Source organism: Siniperca chuatsi, linkage group LG15, assembly GCF_020085105.1.
Source record: "Siniperca chuatsi isolate FFG_IHB_CAS linkage group LG15, ASM2008510v1, whole genome shotgun sequence".
In the NCBI taxonomy this organism is placed as follows: Eukaryota; Metazoa; Chordata; class Actinopteri; order Centrarchiformes; family Sinipercidae; genus Siniperca; species Siniperca chuatsi.
In genome coordinates, this window is record NC_058056.1 from 25,393,958 (window position 1) to 25,416,608 (window position 22,651).

The 22,651-nt window shown below is 38.2% G+C and overlaps 2 protein-coding genes across 5 annotated transcripts; both read right to left on the reverse strand.

Moving 5' to 3' along the window:
• Positions 1-344: 344 nt before the first annotated feature.
• On the reverse strand, positions 345-9,791 carry asmt2 (acetylserotonin O-methyltransferase 2). 3 transcript variants are annotated; one of them, XM_044165663.1, is made up of 9 exons: positions 9,301-9,791; positions 9,099-9,185; positions 7,691-7,865; positions 6,975-7,059; positions 5,874-5,942; positions 5,659-5,777; positions 5,135-5,272; positions 4,205-4,327; positions 345-2,833 (listed from the first exon to the last, which is right to left on the reverse strand). In XM_044165663.1, exons 2-9 carry the CDS (start codon positions 9,177-9,179, stop codon positions 2,622-2,624), a joined length of 1,002 nt encoding a protein of 333 aa, XP_044021598.1. In that variant the 5' UTR covers positions 9,180-9,185; positions 9,301-9,791; the 3' UTR covers positions 345-2,621. The 3 variants fall into 3 exon arrangements, with proteins under 3 accessions (XP_044021598.1, XP_044021596.1, XP_044021595.1); XM_044165661.1 differs by having other exon boundaries at positions 6,975-7,104; positions 9,274-9,777; XM_044165660.1 differs by having other exon boundaries at positions 6,975-7,104; positions 9,301-9,772.
• A 2,257-nt stretch (positions 9,792-12,048) lies between these two features.
• On the reverse strand, positions 12,049-21,244 carry pgrmc2 (progesterone receptor membrane component 2). Of its 2 annotated transcripts, none has more exons than XM_044165615.1 (3): positions 20,786-21,244; positions 16,558-16,713; positions 12,049-15,705 (listed from the first exon to the last, which is right to left on the reverse strand). In XM_044165615.1, the coding sequence occupies exons 1-3, from the start codon at positions 21,126-21,128 to the stop codon at positions 15,626-15,628; spliced, it is 579 nt and encodes a 192-aa protein (XP_044021550.1). In that variant the 5' UTR covers positions 21,129-21,244; the 3' UTR covers positions 12,049-15,625. The 2 variants fall into 2 exon arrangements, with proteins under 2 accessions (XP_044021550.1, XP_044021549.1); XM_044165614.1 differs by having other exon boundaries at positions 12,049-13,702; positions 20,786-21,235.
• Between the last annotated feature and the right edge of the window lie 1,407 nt (positions 21,245-22,651).

The window sequence follows — 22,651 nt, forward strand, 5'->3', positions numbered from 1 at the left end:
ATTACAATTTTGCATCCCCTTCCATGTATCTCCATTTTTTTTAACTGAAAAATAAAGTTTTCTTTTATGTGTTGAGAAAACTCTCCTACTTCTTCAGCTAAATAAACTATTTAACCCCCCCCCTCGGATCAGCTGGAAAATGCATCGTCACAAAGCAGGACTTTTACTTGTAGTGGAGTGTTTTCAGTGTGGTATTGCTACATTTACTTAAAAAAAAGGATCTGAGTACTTCTTCCACCACTGAAAAACTGCAATGATAAAAGACCGCTGCAGGGTTGTTTACACATACATAGCTTATAATAAAAACATTTAAAAAATTAACTATTTACAAAGAACAAACAAGATGTATGTCTTTGATTTAATCTGAAGGATGCATGCTGCCAACATGTGGAATGACCAGAAGACAGAAAACAAGCTTACAGTACCAGTAAGGACAGTTTTTATATGTTTCTATCAAACATCTTGATATTTTGCATTCGCACCTCATCTATGACATATGTGACATTTTTAGCACTTATTTAGAGCTGAGATTATGTAAATTACTTTCTGTTGTAAACACGTGATGTTCTGGAAATGCAACCAACAAACATCAATAAGAACAGGGTTTTTTTTTTACAGTACTACGGTGATTTGTCCTTCAACTAGAAGGTCACATAAGAAAATGAGAACTTTCTAATACCAGCAGAGGAATGATGGAGGTAAACTGAGGTTGTTCATAAAGGGTTGTCCTGCAGAGTCTGATCTACATGCAGTCTGAGAGGGAACCTGAACTCATCACAGTGAACAGGAAAGCCGGGAACACACAGTCACAGCAACACAACATGACAACACAGCTGTTTTTCCAGCTCAAAATTCGGTGTTTTCTGAAACTTTTACTTTTTCACTGCGCTTGAAGGTTTTGGTTTGATTTCTTTTTTCTGTACTGGCTGCATAAAATGACAACAGAATGAAAATAAATCAACACACTCAAACTGAATATGCTTCTCTGGGTGTTAAATCCTCAAAAACAGAGAAACAAAAAACACCAACAGCAGATACTTGACTTGGAGTAAAGAACATGGTAGTTGATTTGCCTCTCCCAACTTTACTCCTATAAATGTCATTTCACCTTTTTCTTTTTCTTGTAGGCTTTACTATTCATGGACAATTATGCACAAGTTATGTTGAACTACGTACATAACTTGTGTTGTAATGTTTGTGATATGGATGACATGGTGCCTGGCAACAGTGTTGTTGTTACTGTTGATGTTATTGACTTAAAAAAAGGTTTTAAAAATAAAATAAAATGCAAGAATCCCCAAAATAATAATTATTTATTTATGCACAGACATTTTTGGTAGACTTCCTTCAACACTGTGCAAACTGACAGCACTGTTGCCCAAAACATCTGTTATGAACTAATCATTTTATCTTCACATTTTAATTGTAAATCACTCTGTAGATTAGATGGAAATGTTGCAGTTTAATTATATGTTTACAGGGATCTTTTTTTGTTTGTTTGTTTGTTTCTAAAAAATATATAGGAATTTGTTGGTATTTATTTTAAATATTTGAAAAAAGGTGAAAATCTGATGACGAAAATCAATATTAACCAGTCCAGGATTATAAATATAACATTTCTCGTAAAAATGGTTTTGCAAATTATTTACAGACTATCTTTATGTGACGCTGGTCCAATATTTTGGCTGAATATTCATAAATTAGTTCATAATTTTTGGAATACACCTCCATGATACTCCAGAAACATTGTGACCAATGATAAAACTATAATCTGATATGATATCCAGAACTATTTAGTGTTTGATTCTGGTATATGTGATAGGTGCCTGTGACCGGCTCATATTAAAACCATATGACTGCAAATATTGAGCAGATTTAGATATTTTTGAGCATCTCAATTAAAAAAAACTGTCAAACAAGCAACAAAGTAAAACAACATCTTTTGCTTTAAAACATTGTTAAAATTAAACGCACCATGATTCTTAAAAAACATTAGCATCAGCCATATCAGTGCATTTATAAAATCTATCAAATAACTGATACTATATTGGTTGTCTGTGGGAAACCCTTAAAGGAATAGTTCCACATTTTGGGAAACACTCACTAGTTGCTTTCTTGCAGAGAGTTAGATGAGAAGACTGAGCCCATTCTCATGTCTGTTCATTAAATAAAATGCTACAACCAGCAGCCAATGAGCATAGCTTAGCATAAAGACTGGAAATAGGGAAAAAGAACCCGCCGATATAACCACAACTTACCGTTTTTACACTTTTTAAGCAGATAAATAAACGAGATATAACATGCTAATTAACGAGCTTCTTACCCTTTGGACAGAGCCAGCTAGCTGTTTCTACCTGTTTCCAGTCTTTGCGCTAAACAACCTAAACCCAGAGAATGTTTGTATTAGTACGATCCTTGAAAAACAACTTGAACTGTAATCACAATATCTGAAAATCTCACTGGGGTTGACCACAACATAAACTGGAGACCCATGTGCACTGAGACTAGCAATGTTTTTTTTTTTCAGAGCTTATATGTTCACCTCCCAACCTTTCAAAGGCCTTGAAAAGTTCAAGTTTCTGAACTTGAGGGATGCCTCTCTCGACTGTCTCAGTCTGAGCTCATCTGATGGCCAGGATGGCGTCGTAGGACTTGCCGGTCCGGCACACCTGAACGTTGTGGAAGCCGATCTTGTTGAGCATGTGGCTGTACTCGGACGGCGGGCGCTCCCGGCCCTCCGCTTGCACCAGCATGTTGAGGGAGAAGATCTGAGCCATGACGGGCCCTCGTCTGTTCTCAAACAGCATGGCTTCCACCAGCAGGACGCCGCCGCCTGCCAGGAGGACGAACAAAGATACTGAGTGCTGAGAGTTGTGAATGTGTGAGTATAAACAGATAAAGTATTTCAGCATTTATAAACAAAAATGTGTCAGTACAGAGGAGGGTGGGAAATAATTTAAAAACATTGAATGTGCATTTGTTATGTTGCCATGGAACCCTTGTTTTGATTAGTAAAAATGTGAAAAAGCTTGATAGACATGTCCATAATCTTCAGAGTCTCTTCCATCTTGCAGGTACATAACATATTCTCTCCGGTGCACAGTGACACACCATTTTAACTGCATCTCTTTTTTGTAGACTTGTCTTGTTTTGATCAAGATCCTAGATTTGGTTTCAGTGGTGGGGGTGTGGACAGAATGCAATCAGAGGTTTGTCAACCTCCAAAACCTTCAAGAAATATACATTTATATTAATCTAGCAAATGAGGAAATTTTCATAGTAATGGTAGTACAGGCCTAACCCCAATTAAAGTTTAGTTTATTTTCCTTGATGATAAATAATGTTATATTTCCTACAAAGAGGGCAGTCCTTTACAGCCTTATCTTTAATTGATGTTCTATTCGGGAGAATATTCACTGGAAAATATGGATAAAAAACATTTTTATCTAATGTACTCTGGAGGAAATATTTTTTGTACCTGCAGGATAGAATTTTGAGGACTGAGAACAAAAACACATCAAGTTTTGTTTAACAACCTGCTGTGTTTCTCAGAATTGTATGTATATCTGTTTTTGAGGAAGACAGCGGCTTACTGGTGTTACTAGATTGTCAGTGCAAAGTTGCAAAAGTGTAAAAGCTATGACTACAAGAGAGGCTCAAACTGGGGCTTCATGCCTATATGAGTAAAACAAAGGGCTGCTAGCAGAGTGCAGTATCACAGGACTTGTTTACGCCTCAAACCAGAACCAAATAGGATTTATCTACTTGAAGGTATAACTGCACCGTAGATGGATTCATTTAGACTTTTTCTTTGCTTAGAGAGCTTGAGCTTGGTTTTGAACTGTTGCTGACTCCCTTTGATTTGACTTGACTTCTGCTTAACACTAACTGCAACTTCCACTAATTTTAAGAACATAAAAAACAGCATATAACACTTGAATTGTAGCAGCCATACTTACATACATATAATAAACACTGTAAATTGTTCGTCAGGTGGTGGATTTGCATTTTATGTGCACCAAAGATAAATCAGATTGAAATCCCACTAACCAGATGCACCTGATGACTGAGTGTAAATGCAGACGGATAAAGATTATATCAGCGTACAATCCTATACAGGTCAGGTGGAAATATGGCCACAAGTTTATCAGCTATGCACTGATAAAAAACACATTTGTAGGTGTACACACACTCTTATACTCACCTGGTTTGCAGGTGTCATAGATCTTCTTCAGCAGTGTCAGGCACTTCTCTTCAGGCCAGTCATGAATGATTCTGGCCAGAACGTACAGGTCAGCAGGAGGAATTTCACCACTGAAGAAATCTCCTGCATATACAACAGAAAGTACGTGACCACTCTAGGCAGGGCTTTTTAAATGTACACTTAGTTATCATTTTATTAGGTACACCTAGTTAAAACTTAAACAGCCCTGTAATAAATCTTCCCTTCATGAGGGTTATAATGGAACTGTTTTAGAGAGGTGTTGATTCAACTTTATGATTATTTTGGAGGCTGAAGTTTGTGGTGCTGTTGAACTATATAGCATTATGTAGAGAGGGGAATCTAATATTTAGCCTGCCCTCATTGATATAAATGAGGTGGAACATATTAGAAACACTTCTCACTATGTGTATATAAAAGTTACAAATATACATACAAGAAGTGTATGAGCAGTTACTACATCTATTTTACCTATTTATCTACTCTTCTTCTGATTATATGCTAACACTGACTGACTTTTCTACAGAGTAAATCATAATGTGATTACAGTTAAATAAATAAATTCTAAAAAAATAGGTCATTTGTGTAATCCAGTAGAACTTAGATCATTTTAATCAATGAATATATAATTTAAATACAATGTTGACATTTAAAATTGATGTACAAATCACAGAGTTAAAAATGTTAACGATTATCTTCTATTACTATTTAAAATATATTATATTATGCTATTGCATTCAGTTATGCCTTATACACCAGTTTTATTCTAGGATTCATGTTGTTTGGCATTTGGTATGTATTTTGGATTTTCCCTCAATTATAACACTCAAACATGTTTATTTTTAAACATCAGAGACATTCCCAAGAATATACTGTACAATAGGGCCTTTTCACTTCCTGAATGAGGCTCACCAGTTTGAAATACAACAGCATCGTTCTCCTGAGAGAAATGTTTCTGAGCCGTCTCTACGACCTGCGGGAGGTCAAACACTGAGACAGAGGAGGACGGATACGCCTTCGCCATCTCACGGGCCAGAGCACCAGTGCATCCTGGGAGTTATTCAGACAAAATAATGTCAGCGTGTGAACAACATGAATTCACTTTGTTTAGTGTGAAAGTTAATGTTTTGGACAAGTCTGATGTGTCAGAAGGGTTGCATCAGCACAAAAATGTATTCAAAATGTTCATTTTATTAGTGTTTGTCTGTGAACATTTGACATTCCTTAACCTATTGATCGCATTTTATTTAAATTTAGACAAAAATATTGTAATTATGATTGTTTATTTTATATATTTACCATTTCCATGTGGTCAAAATGCCAAAAAGAGGCAATAATGTTAGGCAATAATGCAAACAAAAATGTTTAGCCATAAATAACTATAGAAATATTCATGACTATAACTAGGTTTTACATAAGGGAGTTTAACCTCTTACCTCCAAGATCTACTATGTTCTGGAAGCAGGAGAGGTTGAACGCTGTCACAATGTCGTGTCCGTCAAGAACCCAGGACGAGTTCATCAGACCCATGAATTTCAGCATCTCCTCCTCTGATCTGGGTGGTACAGTTATGATCGAACACAGAATCATAAAACTACAGAGTGATGAAGTTACACAACAAAGCATCTAAAGCAACAAAAGCAGCACCAACCTGTAAATAGCTTGGAAAATATCTTCTGGTGGAAGGCCAAAGGTCTTTTCATTCTGATTTTTCCCCTCCCTGCGTGGTGGAAAATTAGAAACTACTGTTTGTACTGTAAATTATGATAATTGAAATGCAGTGTTTGTTCTTAGTTTCCTTCTGCGGAGTTTGTTTTACTTCTGCAAACATTTCTCGGAGGCACAGCAGCTCTGGAGGCTATTAGCTAACCTGGATACCTTTGTATGTTTAGACTGCATTTTCTACTCTTCTCTTAATTAGCCAGAAAAACTGTACCTCATCTGTTACCACTAAGGTTTAGATCAGTCCACAGGCTTCCTGCCCACTCTTTAGGTGAGGCTTGCACACAAACCGATTGGGCTATCTCGCTGTCAATCAACATATGAATAGCCCTGGCCCTTGTGAACAAAATGAACTATCACACTTGGTTGTAACCTCTCTTTGCATGTTGTTACAGCAATCTAAACAACATTTGAGCATCACTTTTGGTTGTGTCCCATTCTCCCTAATGGAAGATGAAGCTGTACAGAGTTCACTAAATAGTTGCCTGTTATTTATCGGTTATGATGCTTTAGTGAACTATTGACATTCTAGGTGTTGACCCTTGATGCTATAAAGTCAGAAAAATTTGTGACATGGTTTGATTTGAGTAAAAATTGAGTAAAAGTTATTTTGAGTAAATCTTTGTTGTTGTGCTTCCATCAATTTTCAAGTTATGAGGCTGTTGTAAGCTTATAGTTTCTGTCCGTTTCACCAAAAACCTCACAGATTAGCTGCGTTACTGTTCTGTAATGAGCTATCATATTTGACACCTTCACAAATGCATTTTGTATCAATTATTTTCTAGGCGAACCTAAATTCTACATGTGTATATAATCCATTATAAACCTTGACTGCAACTATTCACATCTTTTCCAATAGTCCTGGTTAGTACTCAAAGTGAAAAAGAAAATGTGCAATACATCCATATTTGAAGCAAGAAACGTTCAGAGGCACATAACTGGAAGTAGGAAATAAACACAGTTTTTGGCCTGGGATAAATGTCAATATTCAGTTCAATTATCTGGACGTTTCCTGTTTGAACCCACTAACCTGACGGCGTCCACCATGTTGTTCCACAGCGGGTAGATGGTCTGGGATTGGTAGATGATCATTTCGTGAAGAGACTTGGCGCTGCCTTTGGCCAAGTAAAGATTTGCCACGTCAGTGCTGCTGTACAAAGCTGTTTTAACAAAATACATTCACACTTAACAGCTTTACATCAGCATGTTATCAGTTCCTGATGTGGACATTCACAGTGTCAACAGCAGTCAATGAATGCAGACATACTCTAAGTGTTTTAGTGTCAGTTCACTAGAACTGAAACGATAAGTCAGATGAACAATTAGTCGCACAAAAGAAAATTGAAGCGATTAAAGCAGACTTTTTTGATTATCAATTAATCGTTTCAGTCATTTTTCAAGCTAAAATGCCAAACATTGCCCCATAACGGGCCATGAATTTGACAGGTCTGCACTGAGCCCAGACCTCAACCCCATCCAAAACCTTTGATGAACTGGAACGCCGACTGTGAGCCAGACCTGATCACCCAACATCAGTGTTGGACCTCTTTAATGCTCTTGTGTCTCAATGATAGTAAATCCCTGCAGCCAGGTTCCAAAATCTGGTGGTGGGTGTTCATGTATCCCCATGCATGTTTGCTCGGGCGTCCACATACCTTTGGCCATATGGAGTGTATATTGATACACTGATACAGAGCTAATGTAGTAGTCAAGTATATCTGTTCATCACCTCCTCCTCCTTCTCACCTGTCCCGTCTGTGGTCTCCACCTCCAGGATCTCGATGCCCACCAGTGCGTCCAGCAGCCTCTGCATCCCGTCCACACTGGTGCTCAGCTCCTGGGCTACATGCTGGGCACTAAGGGGCTCCTGGGACTTCAGCAGGAGGTCAAACACTCCCAGCTCACAGGCTGAAAATATCACCTGAAGGGATGAACACACTGCCACATCAACACCTCTGCACTGGTAGATAGATTATTAGCCATGCTAGTTGCGTGTTGGTCGGTCCACAACTTTGGCTCAGACTAAAATATCTCAACAACTATTGGATGGGTTGTCATGAAATTTTGTACAAACATTCATGTTCCCCAGATGATGAATCCTACTGACTTTGGTGATGCCCTGACTTTTCATCTAGTGCCACCAGCAGGTTGACATTTGTGTTTTTAGTGAAATTTCTCAAACTATTCGATGGATTGCCATGACATTTTGTACAGACATTCATGTTCATCTCAAGATAAATTGTAATAACTTTGGTGATCCTCTGACTTTTCCATCTAGCGCCATCATCAGGTCAAAATTTGTCCAATAGTTTGCTTTGTGATCAAAACTAATGCCTAATAACCTGCAAAACTAATGCCATTCCCATCAGCCTCAGCATACTTGTGCTAATTAGCAAATGTTACATGCATACCTAACATTGTTAACATGGTAAACATTATATCTACTAAACATATGTTAGCAGTCATTGTGAGCATGTCAGGGTAGGTTGCATGACAACTGGGCAGACTCTATCTGCTGATGTAGATCATGTGATATGACTGAAAGCTCCAGAACAGCTACTAAATGGACCTTGTGATGAGATTAATTTAAATTTTAAATAACTGGTTAATCACTTGGGTCCTTTATCAAGCAAAAATGCCAAATTTATCCACAGCTTTCAGCTTGTTTTTTTTAATATCATTACAGTAAGACAAAACAAGAGATTAATCAAACAATCAACAGTCAAATTATCTAGTCAGTCAAATCCGATAGACAGAAAATTAGTCGGCATCTATATTTTTATATGTTTATTCATGTATTAAATTTTTTATTGCAATAATATAAAAATTGTACTAGTTCCAGCTTGTCAAACTTTTTTTTTGCTGTTTTTTTTTAGACTTCCATAGACTAAATATTAATAGGTTTTGGTTAGTTGGTCAGACAAAACAGACAATATGCAAATGTCAAGTTGGGAACATTTTATGGACCAAACCACTAAAGTTAATCGATTAATTGAGGGAAATGGTTGTTGCAGCCCTATAGCAGATTGATCATCAATAAAAATAAATGTTAGTAGCAACCCCAGATACATTACTGCACACAGCACACTTCTGAATATAAAATGTTTATTAAATGAGCTAAAAAAATAAATAAAAATCGACTCTAAAATGTTACCTTTGAGACCCTGAAGCCGTTGAAATACTCCAGAAGTTTGAATGGGTAGTCCAGCTCACTCTGGGACAGATGCTCTGCCATTATCTCCTGATGGAGGACACAAAACCGTTAATAACTAGAGGAATTCATGCAACTTTGGTTTGTATTTACTTCTGTTATGTGAATGTGGACAAACCCCGTTGTCTTTAGGATCTTCACTCACCCGATGCTGTTGTCGGGAAAGCCGCCAAGATGGTGAAAAGACGGATGATTATTTGTTTTGTTTTTTTAGGTGTCTCGCTATTTTTTAGCCAAAACAGCCAAGATGTCGGTGGTGTGTTGAGGCGCTGCCGTCGGGGTGAACTCGGTGTGAAATGGTCGACGAATCATCAGTGGATAAAACACATCCCTGCTCCGGGTCTTGAGGTGATCGGGGGACCGTAGCCGTGATGGTCGATAGGCAGCAACAGCGACTAGTTTGACTTAAACACACACGGACACACACACACACACACCTCTCGGCGTGTCGGTGCAGTTCCGGGATCATCCGGAGAGGCAGTGGGGGCGCTGTTGAGCTGTTGCTGATTACAGAGCGGTTTATTTTTAGTGTGTGGTGACCCTCAAAACGTCGTCACGTCTCCACATGAATGGACATTAATGTAGTTCTGCGATGTCTGCAGTAGTGGAAGAAATATCCAGATCCTTTACTTAAATAAAAGTAGCAATACTGCAATATAAAAATACTCCATTACAAGTAAAAGTCCTGCATTCAAGACCTTACTTAAACGTACAAATGTATTATCAGTAAAATGTACTTCAGTAGCCCCCGTCAGTGTTGTGTTATTATATATCATAATGTTGGATTATTATTATTACTAATGCATTATGTACAAGCCTCATTTTAATGTCAGAGCTGGTCAAGGTGGAGCTAATTTGAACTGCTCTGTTTAATCTGTAACATTGCATTATATTTTTTTTATAAACTAATCATTGTGCATTTATATAAAATTGTAATCTTGATTGAAAAGTGAAAAGTTAGTAGCAACTAAAGCTGTCGTATAAATCAAGTGGAGTAGAAAGTACAATATTTCCCTCTGAAATGGATTGGAGTGGAAATATAAAGTAGCAGAAAATGGAAATACTCAAGTAAAGTACAAGTACATTACTTAGTTACTTTCCACCACAGGATGTCTGTCAGTAATTCAGTGGCTCATAAAAAGGTACATGTTCCATAAAGTAACCTATTACATTAATATGTCCTTAAAATTATTTTAAGGGCTAAATGAAATATTTAGCCAAAAACAGATAAATAATTAAATAAGTACGGAGCCCCTTAAAGGTCATGCCGATATGTCTATTTGTAATGGAAGGTAGTGTGGAGATTTTGTTTATGGACACCTCTCCTTATATGATGTCCTTTGCAAAGAAGTTATTAGATAGAACATTATCAAACTTCTGGGTAGGAGCCGTATGTATAACGAACATCAATTATTGCTCCACACTTATAGCAACAGGCCTTCTACCAAAACCTGTTTCAGCATTGACGGTTATTTTAATTTGTTTTGTGCAAAGAACAGAGGGCCCTGTGCAGAAATGCAAAAAGCTTTCCAATTTGGTTCGGTCTGCATTCCTGATGTATCTCTGCAAGTGGTTCAGTGCTGTCTGCTCTTTCTGTGACAGAACCACAGACTGTTTGCAGCATTTGAGTCACCTTCTTGCTTTTTTGACTCATACAAATACAGCACATTAACTTTATGAGGTAGATTCAACTGCACATCTGTAATTCTGCCTCTGGAGACGTCTCCTTTTCCTCAGTGAAACCCCTCTGGGGTCCAGTACAGTACAGAGTACAGTAACTGTTCATGAATGAAACCGACAGCATCCTGCAGATCACTGTACTGCTTTCCTCTGGAGAGACCTCTTGATCTAAGAATTTGTTAAATTTTTCTTTCACTATTACATAACCATGCATGCCTATTGAGCAGTAGTATATCAGCATACTTAAAGCCCAGTTCAAAGTAAAGTTCAATGAACTGATATACTGTTGCGTTGCGTTGGGAGCAGCTGAGTGGAAATAGACATATGGCTCTGAAGGAACGGAAGTAAGGAAGGAAGTATTGCATGAGAATGCAAAATTTGTGAGGTAGGAATATATGAATTTTACTATTATTAATTTCCTTATTTATTCATTCATTAATTGATTTTCTTTATGATAATGAGGGGGCGTTGCCTTGACATTAAATCACCTATTGTGCACATTTATTTATTTATGTCCCCTTCAAGCACCCATAATTGCTTTGCTTAACTTTTCTTCAGAAGCCATTAAACAAGCCATTAATTCTTGACATCTTACTTTCTAATATAGTAAAAACTTCAGGAAGACATAAACTTTCGATTCATCCCAAAATCTCTTCTTTCTCTCTCTCTCTTCTAGCGATCAGTTTTTGTTTTCTGTTTCAACTTTTTTTTCGCTCCCATTTCTCAGTTTGCTTTTGGGCTTCTCAACATCTGGTGTTAATAATTGTTCACCCAGAGGTTTGGCACGAAGCAGTCTGCATGTTGTACGTTTTGTTCCTGAAATTCACAGAACTATTCTCTGAAGATATGCAGGAAAAACTTTATCTCACTATAACTCAGTTCAACAAACTTTTCTGTGGTTAGTCAGAACCTGATGTACACCTTCATCGTTAAATGATTGCCAATTGTTGAAATAAGGAGTTAATTGTTACTAGTAAATACACTCAGAGGTACTCTACCTAACATAAAATGAATTTATTATGATAATAATCACTATGAGGATGAGTTTTATGCATTCTTATAAATACTAAACTTCCCACTATATTACTGTCTGCATTTTCCTTATCCTGAAGCAAAGACACTTACTGTTAAAACATTTTAATGAACTATTGAACATTTCCTGGTAGTGATCCATCATCATGCCATCTCTAAAAGCAAATAAATTCCAGACATCTTCAATTATTAACCAAATCGATTTATTATGCATGAACAAATCCCTTCCTGCCTCTGTCACGCAGACACCCGCACACACACACACCCAACATTTAAATACATGACGTAGTGGGAATTCGGCATAGCTCACTTTGTTGTTGCACATGCTTTAATAAAATGATAGATATATTTACAGGATAAGCAACGCCTCCCGGTCCCGCCCTGCAGCACTTTGCAACACTCCTCCTATTTGGAAATTCACCCACGTTTAAAAAGAAGTCCAGAACTGAGAGGGAACAAACAAACAAACAAACCAAAAAAAACAAACAAAAAAAAACCCATGGGGATTTTGGCCAATACGACATAGCATTATACATATATGGAGTTCATCAACTACATAAATATGGCAGTAACACTGAGTAATTCATATGGTCTATTTACAAAGTTTGTGAAGTGGGGAAATATTACAGTCTGTGTGTGGACGACTGACAGAACGTATGCCTTCTTTAAAGTCTGGGGGACCGAGTCAAGAAAAACCGACACCTCCATCCCTCCACTCGCCTCCTCTGTTAGAACGGTCAGGACTGACACAACAAACAAAATAAGGCACAATTAATACTTGGACCATTTTCAGGGGAATCTACAGACTTGCAGCTGGCTTGTGAGGCATGTAAACAATTGAGTCGATTGATTAGGACTGCCTTATCACCTTTCCCTTTGTATTCCCAATCAGTGATTCAGTCCGTCAGATGTGATTCAAAACAGGATTCATATGGCAAGGACCTTTAACCCCCCCCCAACCCCATCTGAAAAACAAACAAAAACAAAAAAACCTTCCCTCCCACTCTCCCTCCTTCTATGCTACTCAACAAATACAATCACATGGTGACAAACAAAAAAAACTAGTAGTGCGTGCACTACAAACATAACAGAAAAATGCGACGTCCCGCCAATTTCCACAGCACTGTTTAGGCCACAGCGCTGCCCTCTGAAAAAAGGGGGGGAAATGATTTGAACACAAAACAGAAATGATTGATTGATGAGCTGTCCGAAGCTGAAGCAGTTTCAGTTGTGATGTGACTAAACTGAAGATAAAAAAAAGAGAAATCCGTTTCCCCATCCTGATCCACAGATCAGCTTTGACCAATGCGTTTGTCTGACTACCTCTGACCAACCTCCACCCAGCGTTCAGCGGCGACCACGTTGACCACACTTCCCCCCTGGAGAAATGACTAAAATATTTTGTTTCAAATACACCTAATGGCACAACCCCTCTCCCCCCAAAACATGTTTTCTGTCGTTAAAAAAGACCTCGTCAAAGGTTTTCAATCGCTTTCTGTTGGTGGTAATCTTCGCAGGATGAAGAGGGAGGGAGGTCTGGGCGTTGAGACTTGAGTCCTCCCCTTCCAGAACAGCCACAGTACCGGACAGATTTAGGAGGTGAAGAGTTTGGGGAGTAGGGGCAAGAGAAAGGAGTGGCAGGTAGATCGAAGGGGCGGGAGGAGGAGGTCTGGGGGGCTGGGGCGGTCTGTCACAGCTGTTTGGGGCTCCTGGCTTTGGTCGATGTGATGGAACCGCTCAGTCGTGTTTCAGGTGGTCTTTGATGTCCTCCTCGTCCGTGTACTCCGACGGCTCGTCTCCGGGCTTCAGCAACCTCCCGACGTAATCATATTTTTCTGGAAGATATCGATAAAATCTTGCATTAAAAAAGATGGCACAAAGGCTTCAGTTGGAAAACGTCAATTTAGTGCTGCGACTACAATTATGTTAGAGATTAAACAATTAGTCATTTAATTAATCAACAGAACATTAATGAGAAACTATTTGGATAATCGATTAATCATTATTTCTCATCCAAAAATGTGAACTGATTTGTTTTTTTGCTAGATTTGCTGCTTTTCCTTGTCTTATATATAGGGCTGCCAAGGGCGCAACATGAAAAGCAAGGATGTGAATACCGTTTTCTACATTTCTACATGCTTTTATCATATTCCCAGCTACTTAAAAGCAACACATTATGATTAAGATGGCTATCATGCTTAGTTTAATCATTCTGCCAGAAAAGTGGTGAATATACAACAGAAAAAGCTGTCTTACTCTCTGCATGTTTAGCCCAGAAGCCTACTGAACATCACGTGCTGTGGTATTCAATTAGGGATATAAGCTATACTGATGATATCAAACGGAAAAAAGCAGCAAATCCTCACATTTTAGAAGCTGCACAAACAAATGTTTGAAATATTTGCTAACACAGACTAATGACTCAAACAATGAATCCATTATAAAAATAGTTGCCGATTAATTTTCTATTGATCTATTAATGGACTACTTGTTTCAGCTCTACATCCTTTCCTTGCGCACTGAAACGAGTAAATTTGCCCTGAATTTCGTCCTGAAAATCAGGGACAACGCTGGAATCTCAGAGCAGCCACTGTGGTAAACAACATGCTGTGAGTAATTTACATCTTCTTACACGATTTAATCAGTCACCATTCGGGGACGCCAACTTCCAAAGCTGCTCAGTTCAGCTTTAAATGTGTTACTTGCATCAAGCGGACTTGTTGAGAGTGTCCAGAGACTTGTTATTTAAGTAAGCAGAGGCCTGACATTACTTAGAGGGGTTTCAGTCCAGAATTAGACACCCAGGATTTAAAAAGGAGACTAGACTTTGAAATAAAACACTAGCTTTGAGGTAAAGTTTTAAAATGACAAGACTGTAATAGGATCGTTTGCACTTCAAGAACAGAATAATTTGACATATAAAAGTATCTGAAAGTAAGTCCTCAGTTTCCTTCCAGTTTCAGTGTTTCCTGTTTCAACTGTTATTCAGCAGATGTGGCAGAAGATATTTTTAGTTTCGGTTTATTGCAAGTCTGTCCCAAGTTCACTCCAAAGTTTGGTTCAACTGCACATTTCAGAAATAACCTTTTTTTTTTTTTTTTTTTTTTTAAAAGAGAGACAGATCGACAGAACTTGATAATGGATGGATTATTTTATGCAAAAATGACAAAAATTCACTGGTTTCAGGTTTTCAAATGTGAATATTTTCTGGTATTCTTAGCCTTATAATAAACTAATTTAGGGCTGCAACTAATGATTATTTTCATTATCGATTAATCTTCTGATTACTTTCTCAATTAATCGATTGATTGTTTGATCTATAAAATGTCTGGAAATAAAGAAAGATCACAAATTCCTCAAGACCATGGTGACATCTTTAATTAGCTTGTTTTAGCCGACCGATATTTCAAAACCTTTAGACACTTGTGTGTTAACTAAAGCATAAAGCAGAGAAAGGCAGCAAATCCTCCCAACTGAGAAGATGCAACTAGACAATGTTTAAAAATGACTAAAAACAATTAATCGGCAGTTAATTTTTCTGTTGAGTGAACGATCGATTACTTGACTAATCGTTTCAGCTCTAAAATCAATATCTTTTTATTTTGTACTGTTGGTCGAATAAAACAAGCGTTTTGAAGGATGTCACCATGGGCTTTATGAAATTGTCTTTCACTATTTTCTGATATTTTATTGACAAAAATATGGCTGCAACTAACAATTCCTTTCATTATCGATTAATACGATGATTATTTTCTCAATTAATAGTCAGAAAATAGTGAAAAATGCTTATCCCATTTTCTCAGAGTCCTTGGTGACGTCATCAGATTGCTGGTTTTGTCTGACCAACAGTCCAAAACACAAATATATTCAGTTATATATTCAGTTTACAATGATATGAAACAGATAAAAGCATCAAACGCTCACAGTGCCGTGGAAGGAACCAGAATTTCTTACAGAATCAATTCAGTCCTCACTAATTTTGTAAACTTTTCCCAGAGATTTTTTACAAAATGTGTTAGGAAGTTCCTCAATGCCAAAAGTTAGTATGTTTCTATTTTGAACAGTATTATAGAGTTGGGTTTTCACAGATGATTGCCTGATTGTTGTCTGTATTTATTTTGCTCCTGAATTGTGATGTTATCTCCTCTTGGCATTTTGGCTCTACCTGCACGTCTGTTACATTTTAACCTGTTGGAATATTGTTCTGACCTTTCTACACTGTATCGTTCTTCATTACTTCTGAGCACGGAGCTATTCGTAGTTCTTTTTGTTGGATGCACAGTGAAACGTTTCGGTTATTTTCTACAAGCAGAGGCAGATTTCTTTCTGAATATAAAGTAAAATGTATTGGAATGCAATGAAAACTGAAGGCCAGCGTCTGAATCTGTTCAACTGCAATTACAAATGCTAGTTTGTGTACTGGCTAGCAGCTTTAAATTATCCTAATTTAATAACAAAAATCATGTTGTTCGAACTGTAATACAACATACAAAAGCAGCAGATGCTCTCGCAGAAGTTTACAAGCACAAAGTAAGGGCACAAGTTGTGTCTTGTGATTGTGTTTTGGATCTTCAGTTTGACCTGACTAAATATGCAGAGATACAGCTGTGGGACAGGCGATGGATGAATCTGTGAAATCTGAGCCAAATCAGTATCTGAGGAGCATTTTCTCTGGTGGAAACATGCCTACCCATGAACTGCATCTCCCACTCCCTCACGCTCTCCATCTGTACAGCGTTGAGGTCTGACAAGTCGTCGTACTCGTCCCTCAGGGCGTCTTTCTCCAGGCAGAAGGTGGCCAGGCCTCTCGAAGCATCCCGACCTGCGAAAATGCCGTAAGGACCATCTGAGGAAAAAACACAAAAGTCAGGATGAATTAGGTCTAAATCTTGACATTTTAATGCAAAGTATTTAAATTCAACATATTGTGTTATAAATATGCATAGCGACTGCCATCTATAGGTTGAAACCCGGCTACTGCAATTGAATTTTGCTATTGGCTGATCTGGAGGCAGGTGACGTATATGGTGGCAGCTTTCGTCACCAACCAACCAGGTCCATCCAGGTCGGACGCACCAGGCTCACGAAACTCAGATCAAACTGTCAAACTAGGCAGCACTTATCAAATATCAATCAAGATTCTGTTACTGCATCGCCCATTTCCTGCCTCAAATGTTTCCAGAAACACATTCTTGTGTACCGTTTAGCTGTAATTTGAGAAAGTTTGTTTTCCTGCTTGAAAACGGATCAAGCACCTCCCCGTCGCTCAACGCTACGTTACGTCACACGTTTCGTTGCTCTGATTGGTTGTAGGTCCAGCTGCGCTCCCTCCCAGCACTGCCCTTGTTGATACTTTCTTCACGTTCTGGAGGCATTTTTTTGAATTTCCAGGGTAGAGGCACTTCAGCCTTTGGTGACTTTGGAGATCGCAGAGTAGTTTCTTACTTTATCATCCACTCCCACAGATTAACAATCATTCTGAGAGTCTTTACTGTTCTAAAGATGTATTTAAATATGAGCACAAACACAAACTTGCCACTGATTTTTGGGATGAACCAGTCGGGAGCCAGAGGACGCACAGGCAGTTTCCTTCCTGGTTTGGGCCGACTGTACTTCTAAAGTTTCACACTGTTTCAAACTGATTTACCAAATAAAAAAGTGGTAAAAACTGTACAAACAAAGAGTTCCAGTGAAGCAACAAGTTAACCCTTGGCAATTAACTCAGACCTACGTCACACGACTGCTGCTGCTGCTTCACATTAAAAGCCTTTCAGAACTGCCAATAATTAAACCACTTGAATGCAGCCCAGATACAATGAGTTTGTTAGAGGGACTTCTGGCTCCAGAAAAATCACACATGCTTTTCATTTTCTGAAAAACCGTTGAGGGTGACTAAGCAGAATTATGATGTTATTAGAGCTGGAAGATGTATTAATATGAAAGCTGTGAAATGTGATATTGTCTGGGATTCTGGGTTAAGAGTGCGTTTAAGTGGTCTTTAAGAATGCATTAGAGTTAATTAGAGCAACAGCGATTAGTCCAGTAATCTATTAGTCGATCGACAGATAATTAAATCAGCAAATATAAATATGTGATTATTCGGTTCACTCATTTTTAAAGCAAAAAATTGTATTTAAATATAAAATATAGTCTGACAAATACTTATATACATAAATAAAAATAAATAAATAAAAACATTTATTTAAATATAAAATATAGTCTGACCACTTTTGATACTGATACTAATGTCGATATTTGGGAGTTAAAAAAATCCAATAACAATATATTGGCCAATATAACTTTTGAACATAAATGCATAACATTAAAAAATAAATAAATAAATAAATTACCTGAAAACGTGTCTTTGACATTTGTGTTCTGCACTTTCTTGTTACCGCTTCTTATCGACTGACAGCTAATATCAGCTGATGTATCAATACAGGCTGATTTATCGGTCTATTTTTATGAATAAAATGTCTTCTGAAGGCATTATGCTTTAGCATCACATTATCAACAGGAAGGAACTGATCTGATACGCCGGATTAAATACAGCTTCTTCTCTCTCTTAAAAAAATAAAAATAAAAAATGCAGTTTTCTCGCTATCAGTTACATTTATTTTGTCACAGCTGGCCTCCGACTCAGTTAGGGGGAACAGCAATCAATTGCAATTAGTTGTGCACACATTAAGATACACAGATTTTAAAGTTGGGGAAAAGAGTGCTGGTATCAGAACTGTACCCAATATCGGCAGATACCATGAGTTGAGGTATCAGAATCTGTATCGGGGGAGAGAAAGTGTATCCATAATTATCAATATTGAGGCATTCATTCAGAAATAGTGATATTTCTTTCTGTCCAATATTGCCCAGCTCTTGTTGTTGTCCTGCCGTGTAACTTCTACCAATAATTCAAACAAATATCTAAGTTAAGGTGTCTTCATGATTTTACAATTTCAGTGTTGTATTAGTAGAAGATATTACAAAAGCATACTTTGTTAAAATTATGTGTGTTACGCTCATGAATTTCAAGTTATCTGATTGATATCGCATTTAATATCTCCTCAACAGGCGCTGGTGATATTTATTCTCTATTATAAAGTTCATAAACAACGTCCCAGGCCTTCCTCGAAGTTTTCTCTGCGTTTTAAATCCTTCGTCATCTTCCAGAAGAACAGCATCTGACCAGCATGTGAAAACTCTGCAGGCCCTCAGGTTTCCTTCTTTAAATTGTGCAACAGAAAGAAAAAAAAAACACTCAGTGTTCAAACTGCTGTCAAAGAGTCCATGAAGCAAAGAAGCCTTATCAATTCAAAGATTAGATGTGCTCCTACCTTGCATAACTACAGGATTAAAGATAAAACTGCTAATCCCACTTCACAGCAAGCCTGCGTCACACTACAAGAACAGCAACACACTGATGTTTTTGAGCTGTCTATTATTAGAATCATGTTGGGCTTTTCCCTTTAAATGTTATGAATCCTGACTCACAACAAAAGAACAGCACAACAATCAGTCAATCACCTGTGCAAACCCAATTCTTCAATACTGTTACAGATTTAAACTGTTGGCAATGAGGAACTTGTTAACACGTTTTTATAAAAGGCTCTGGAAAAAGTTTACATAATTAGTGGGGATTGAATCCAGATTCTGTAGATTCAGTGCTTGACAATGATGACTATTATTTTCCAGTTTTATTCATCTTTGGGTCTTTAAAATGGGAAAAAATAATGACAAACGCACATGTTCAGAGTTCCAGCTGCTTATCTTGTCTGAATGACAGTGGAAAAACCCAAAAGTATTCAATTTATAAGGACATGAAACAGAGAAAAGCAGCAAACTCTCACTTTCCAGAAGCTGAACCAAGATTTGTATTTATTTTTTTGTTTATGACTGACTTTAAAATCGTACCAAGCTAGTCGTAAGTTACTTTTCTGTCAACTGATATATGGATTGATCTACTAGCTGTCCCAGCACTAAGTCCACTGTGATGAAAACCAACTCAGATATGGCTGTGCCAACTCCAGTGTGCCTCTAAAACTGTGTCATAATTTGGTGAGCTGGATGGATTCAGCTTCTTGGCTCGGTCCTGGCGGTGTGGAATAGCAGAAGTGACATGTGAGACTGCTGGGAATGTATTTGCATAATAATAAGTTTATTAGAGAGCTGATGGGTGAGTTAGCCAGGTCAGAGAAAATGCTGAGTAGCAGGCTAGCCTTGCTTTTCAGAAATATAAATATATGGTGACTGAAACATGCATTGTCAAAGTAAAGAAATGTAATATTTGCTCTTCATATATTTGTTTACAAACGTTATTACCTTCCCTGAACTACAATTAAAAATGGCTGCATTTACATAGTTAACTGTTTCACTTTGCACAGCAGAATACTCAGTGCTAAAAACAGGTGCTAAAAACACGTGTTTTCTGCATCAAACTAGCCTCTACATTAGCAAATATAGTAAGATTAATATCCTTTAAGATTAATACCTTGGTGCAAAGTTTGTAATGTTCATGCACGGTGCACTGTAAACAAGCGGCGGCTCCAGACCAGACACCCAGACAGTGCAGTGTTTCTGTGTGCACGTCAACAAGCTAACAGGCTAACGTTAGCAGGCTAGCTGGTTAAAAATCTTACCTTAAGTGAAGAACTTTAACCAAAAAGTTTCACAGGTTTAGTGTACGTGAATATAAAGTTTAGGGGTGTTCAAACATCATCACAGCAGGCACGACCCCCAAACGCTGTGCTAGTTAGCTAACAGCTAGCATCCCATTCAAAAACATAGACAAAGCCAGAGAGCTAGCTTAAGCTAACCACAACGGTTTGCGCCCAAATTTTTGTTGAGGACAACTCACCACAAACGGGGACGTGTCAGCTAACTCACCCAGCTGCCAATGCGTGATCTACCCACTGTCCGCTCACCTTTCCCGTAAAACTTTTTGCCGCTGGTCACGTCGAAAATTTTCATGTTGACAGCCATCAGTATGCGGGGGTTCTGGAGTCCGTCGTACTCCCGCAACTGCTCCAGAGTGAAGTCCCGTCTCCTCATCTTGGGAAGCGCCGAGGCCTCGTCGCCCTGGGCCGCGTCAGAGACGAGCCGCCTGCCCCACCGCCGGTACACCGCCAGACAGACCGCCACCACCAGAACCAAAATACTGATATTCAGCAACATCCCGCCGAGGCCGAGCCCGTCCGACTCGTCCGCTGCCCCCTGCCCGCCGCTTGTATCAACTGGTCCGTTAGAACTGTCTCCATCGTCCGCCATACTGCACGGTTAGAGCCTACCCGCCCCTGGCCAGATGCTGCGTTCACGTCCGGTCGGGAATAGCGGAACCACTAGTTGAGCTCGGGGAATGGTGTTGTTACATTGTGCTCTTTGGTGCAATGTAAAACTGTCCATCTTATGGCAAATATGGGGCTGCAACTAACGATTACTTTCAATATCGATTATTCCACTGATTGTTTTTTTTTTTCGATTCATCAGTTAATCATCTTATGTATAGAATGTCAGCAAATAGTGACTAAACGATTAATTGACTAATCCTTTCGGCTGTAGCCTAATAGCCTGTATTTGAAACATATATTTTGACATTAAAATCCCACTCCCCCAAATTCAGCTAACACCTTGTGCACTCTGGAGCATTTATAAAAATTCCTCCGAGTAAAGTGTATGGACTTTTATTTGCAGAAAACAAACACATATTAGTATTAATTTTATTCCAAGAGACAGGCTAACATAAGAATGATCCAAATCAAAGCTGCAGAGGCCAAGGGATCTTGACTCACTGATAAATGTTATCCTCCTTCTGTTGTGACATAAAGGAAAAATAATGTGTAAAATAAAAGTAAGTAATCTTTGTTTAAAGAGCAATATACAACAGTTTCAAAGTAACATAAAGAGAGACAGAGAGGAGGAAAATGGACAGACATGACACAATATATGACACAAACACATACAGAAAATATAAATTCAATATTTTAGGTTTGGCCCCACAAAGATTTTAAACAAAAACACACCAGAGACCTATTAAACATAAAATCGACTGTAATTACACAGTAGCACTTGGCAGTCCCATTAAGATCCATTTTTCATTAAGTTTACGAGGGACACTTGAAGGCAGCAAAGCCCCCACCCACCACAAGTTGAGTGGACAGTTGATGGTTTTGGTCCCCCATCAGGACCATAGTGTAACAAACAGCCACTAACTTGTCATAAAACTAAAATAACCCAGTAGTTTAAGTATTTTATTTTCTCAAACTTCTTCAGATATGTCCTGAAGGGTTACATCTGTTAGTGTCGTGTTTCTTAATGTTGTGAAATTATTATCATGTGAGCAGGATGATGCATTTTTAATACAATAAACGACATTTTCTTCTTTATTAGACATTGTTTGGTGCTTTTCTAATCACAAACGTTTTACTCGATGTTATAACATTGCTTGTCTTTGGTTTTTAGAGACCTCCATTTCCCCAGTGTTGCCCTTTTTATTCAGTTGTTATCTGTATGCTATTTGCACACTTTATGTAAACACTTTTCCCTCCTAACTGCTTGTTCACTCTGTTACAGATGATAACTGGTGAAACACCTTGGTGGAACAAATGTCACTTTAGATTTGCAGTCGACCCTGACAGTTTGCGATTACGGCTGCGAGTTGAACAAAAAACCTGCTGATCAGGCTCGATGACTCGCCCTGAGCAACACCACAAAATATTTAAAGGTAGATGAGAGAGAGAAATGTGCAGAGTAAGCCAAGACAAACTAGGACAGATCACACAAACACAAGTTCA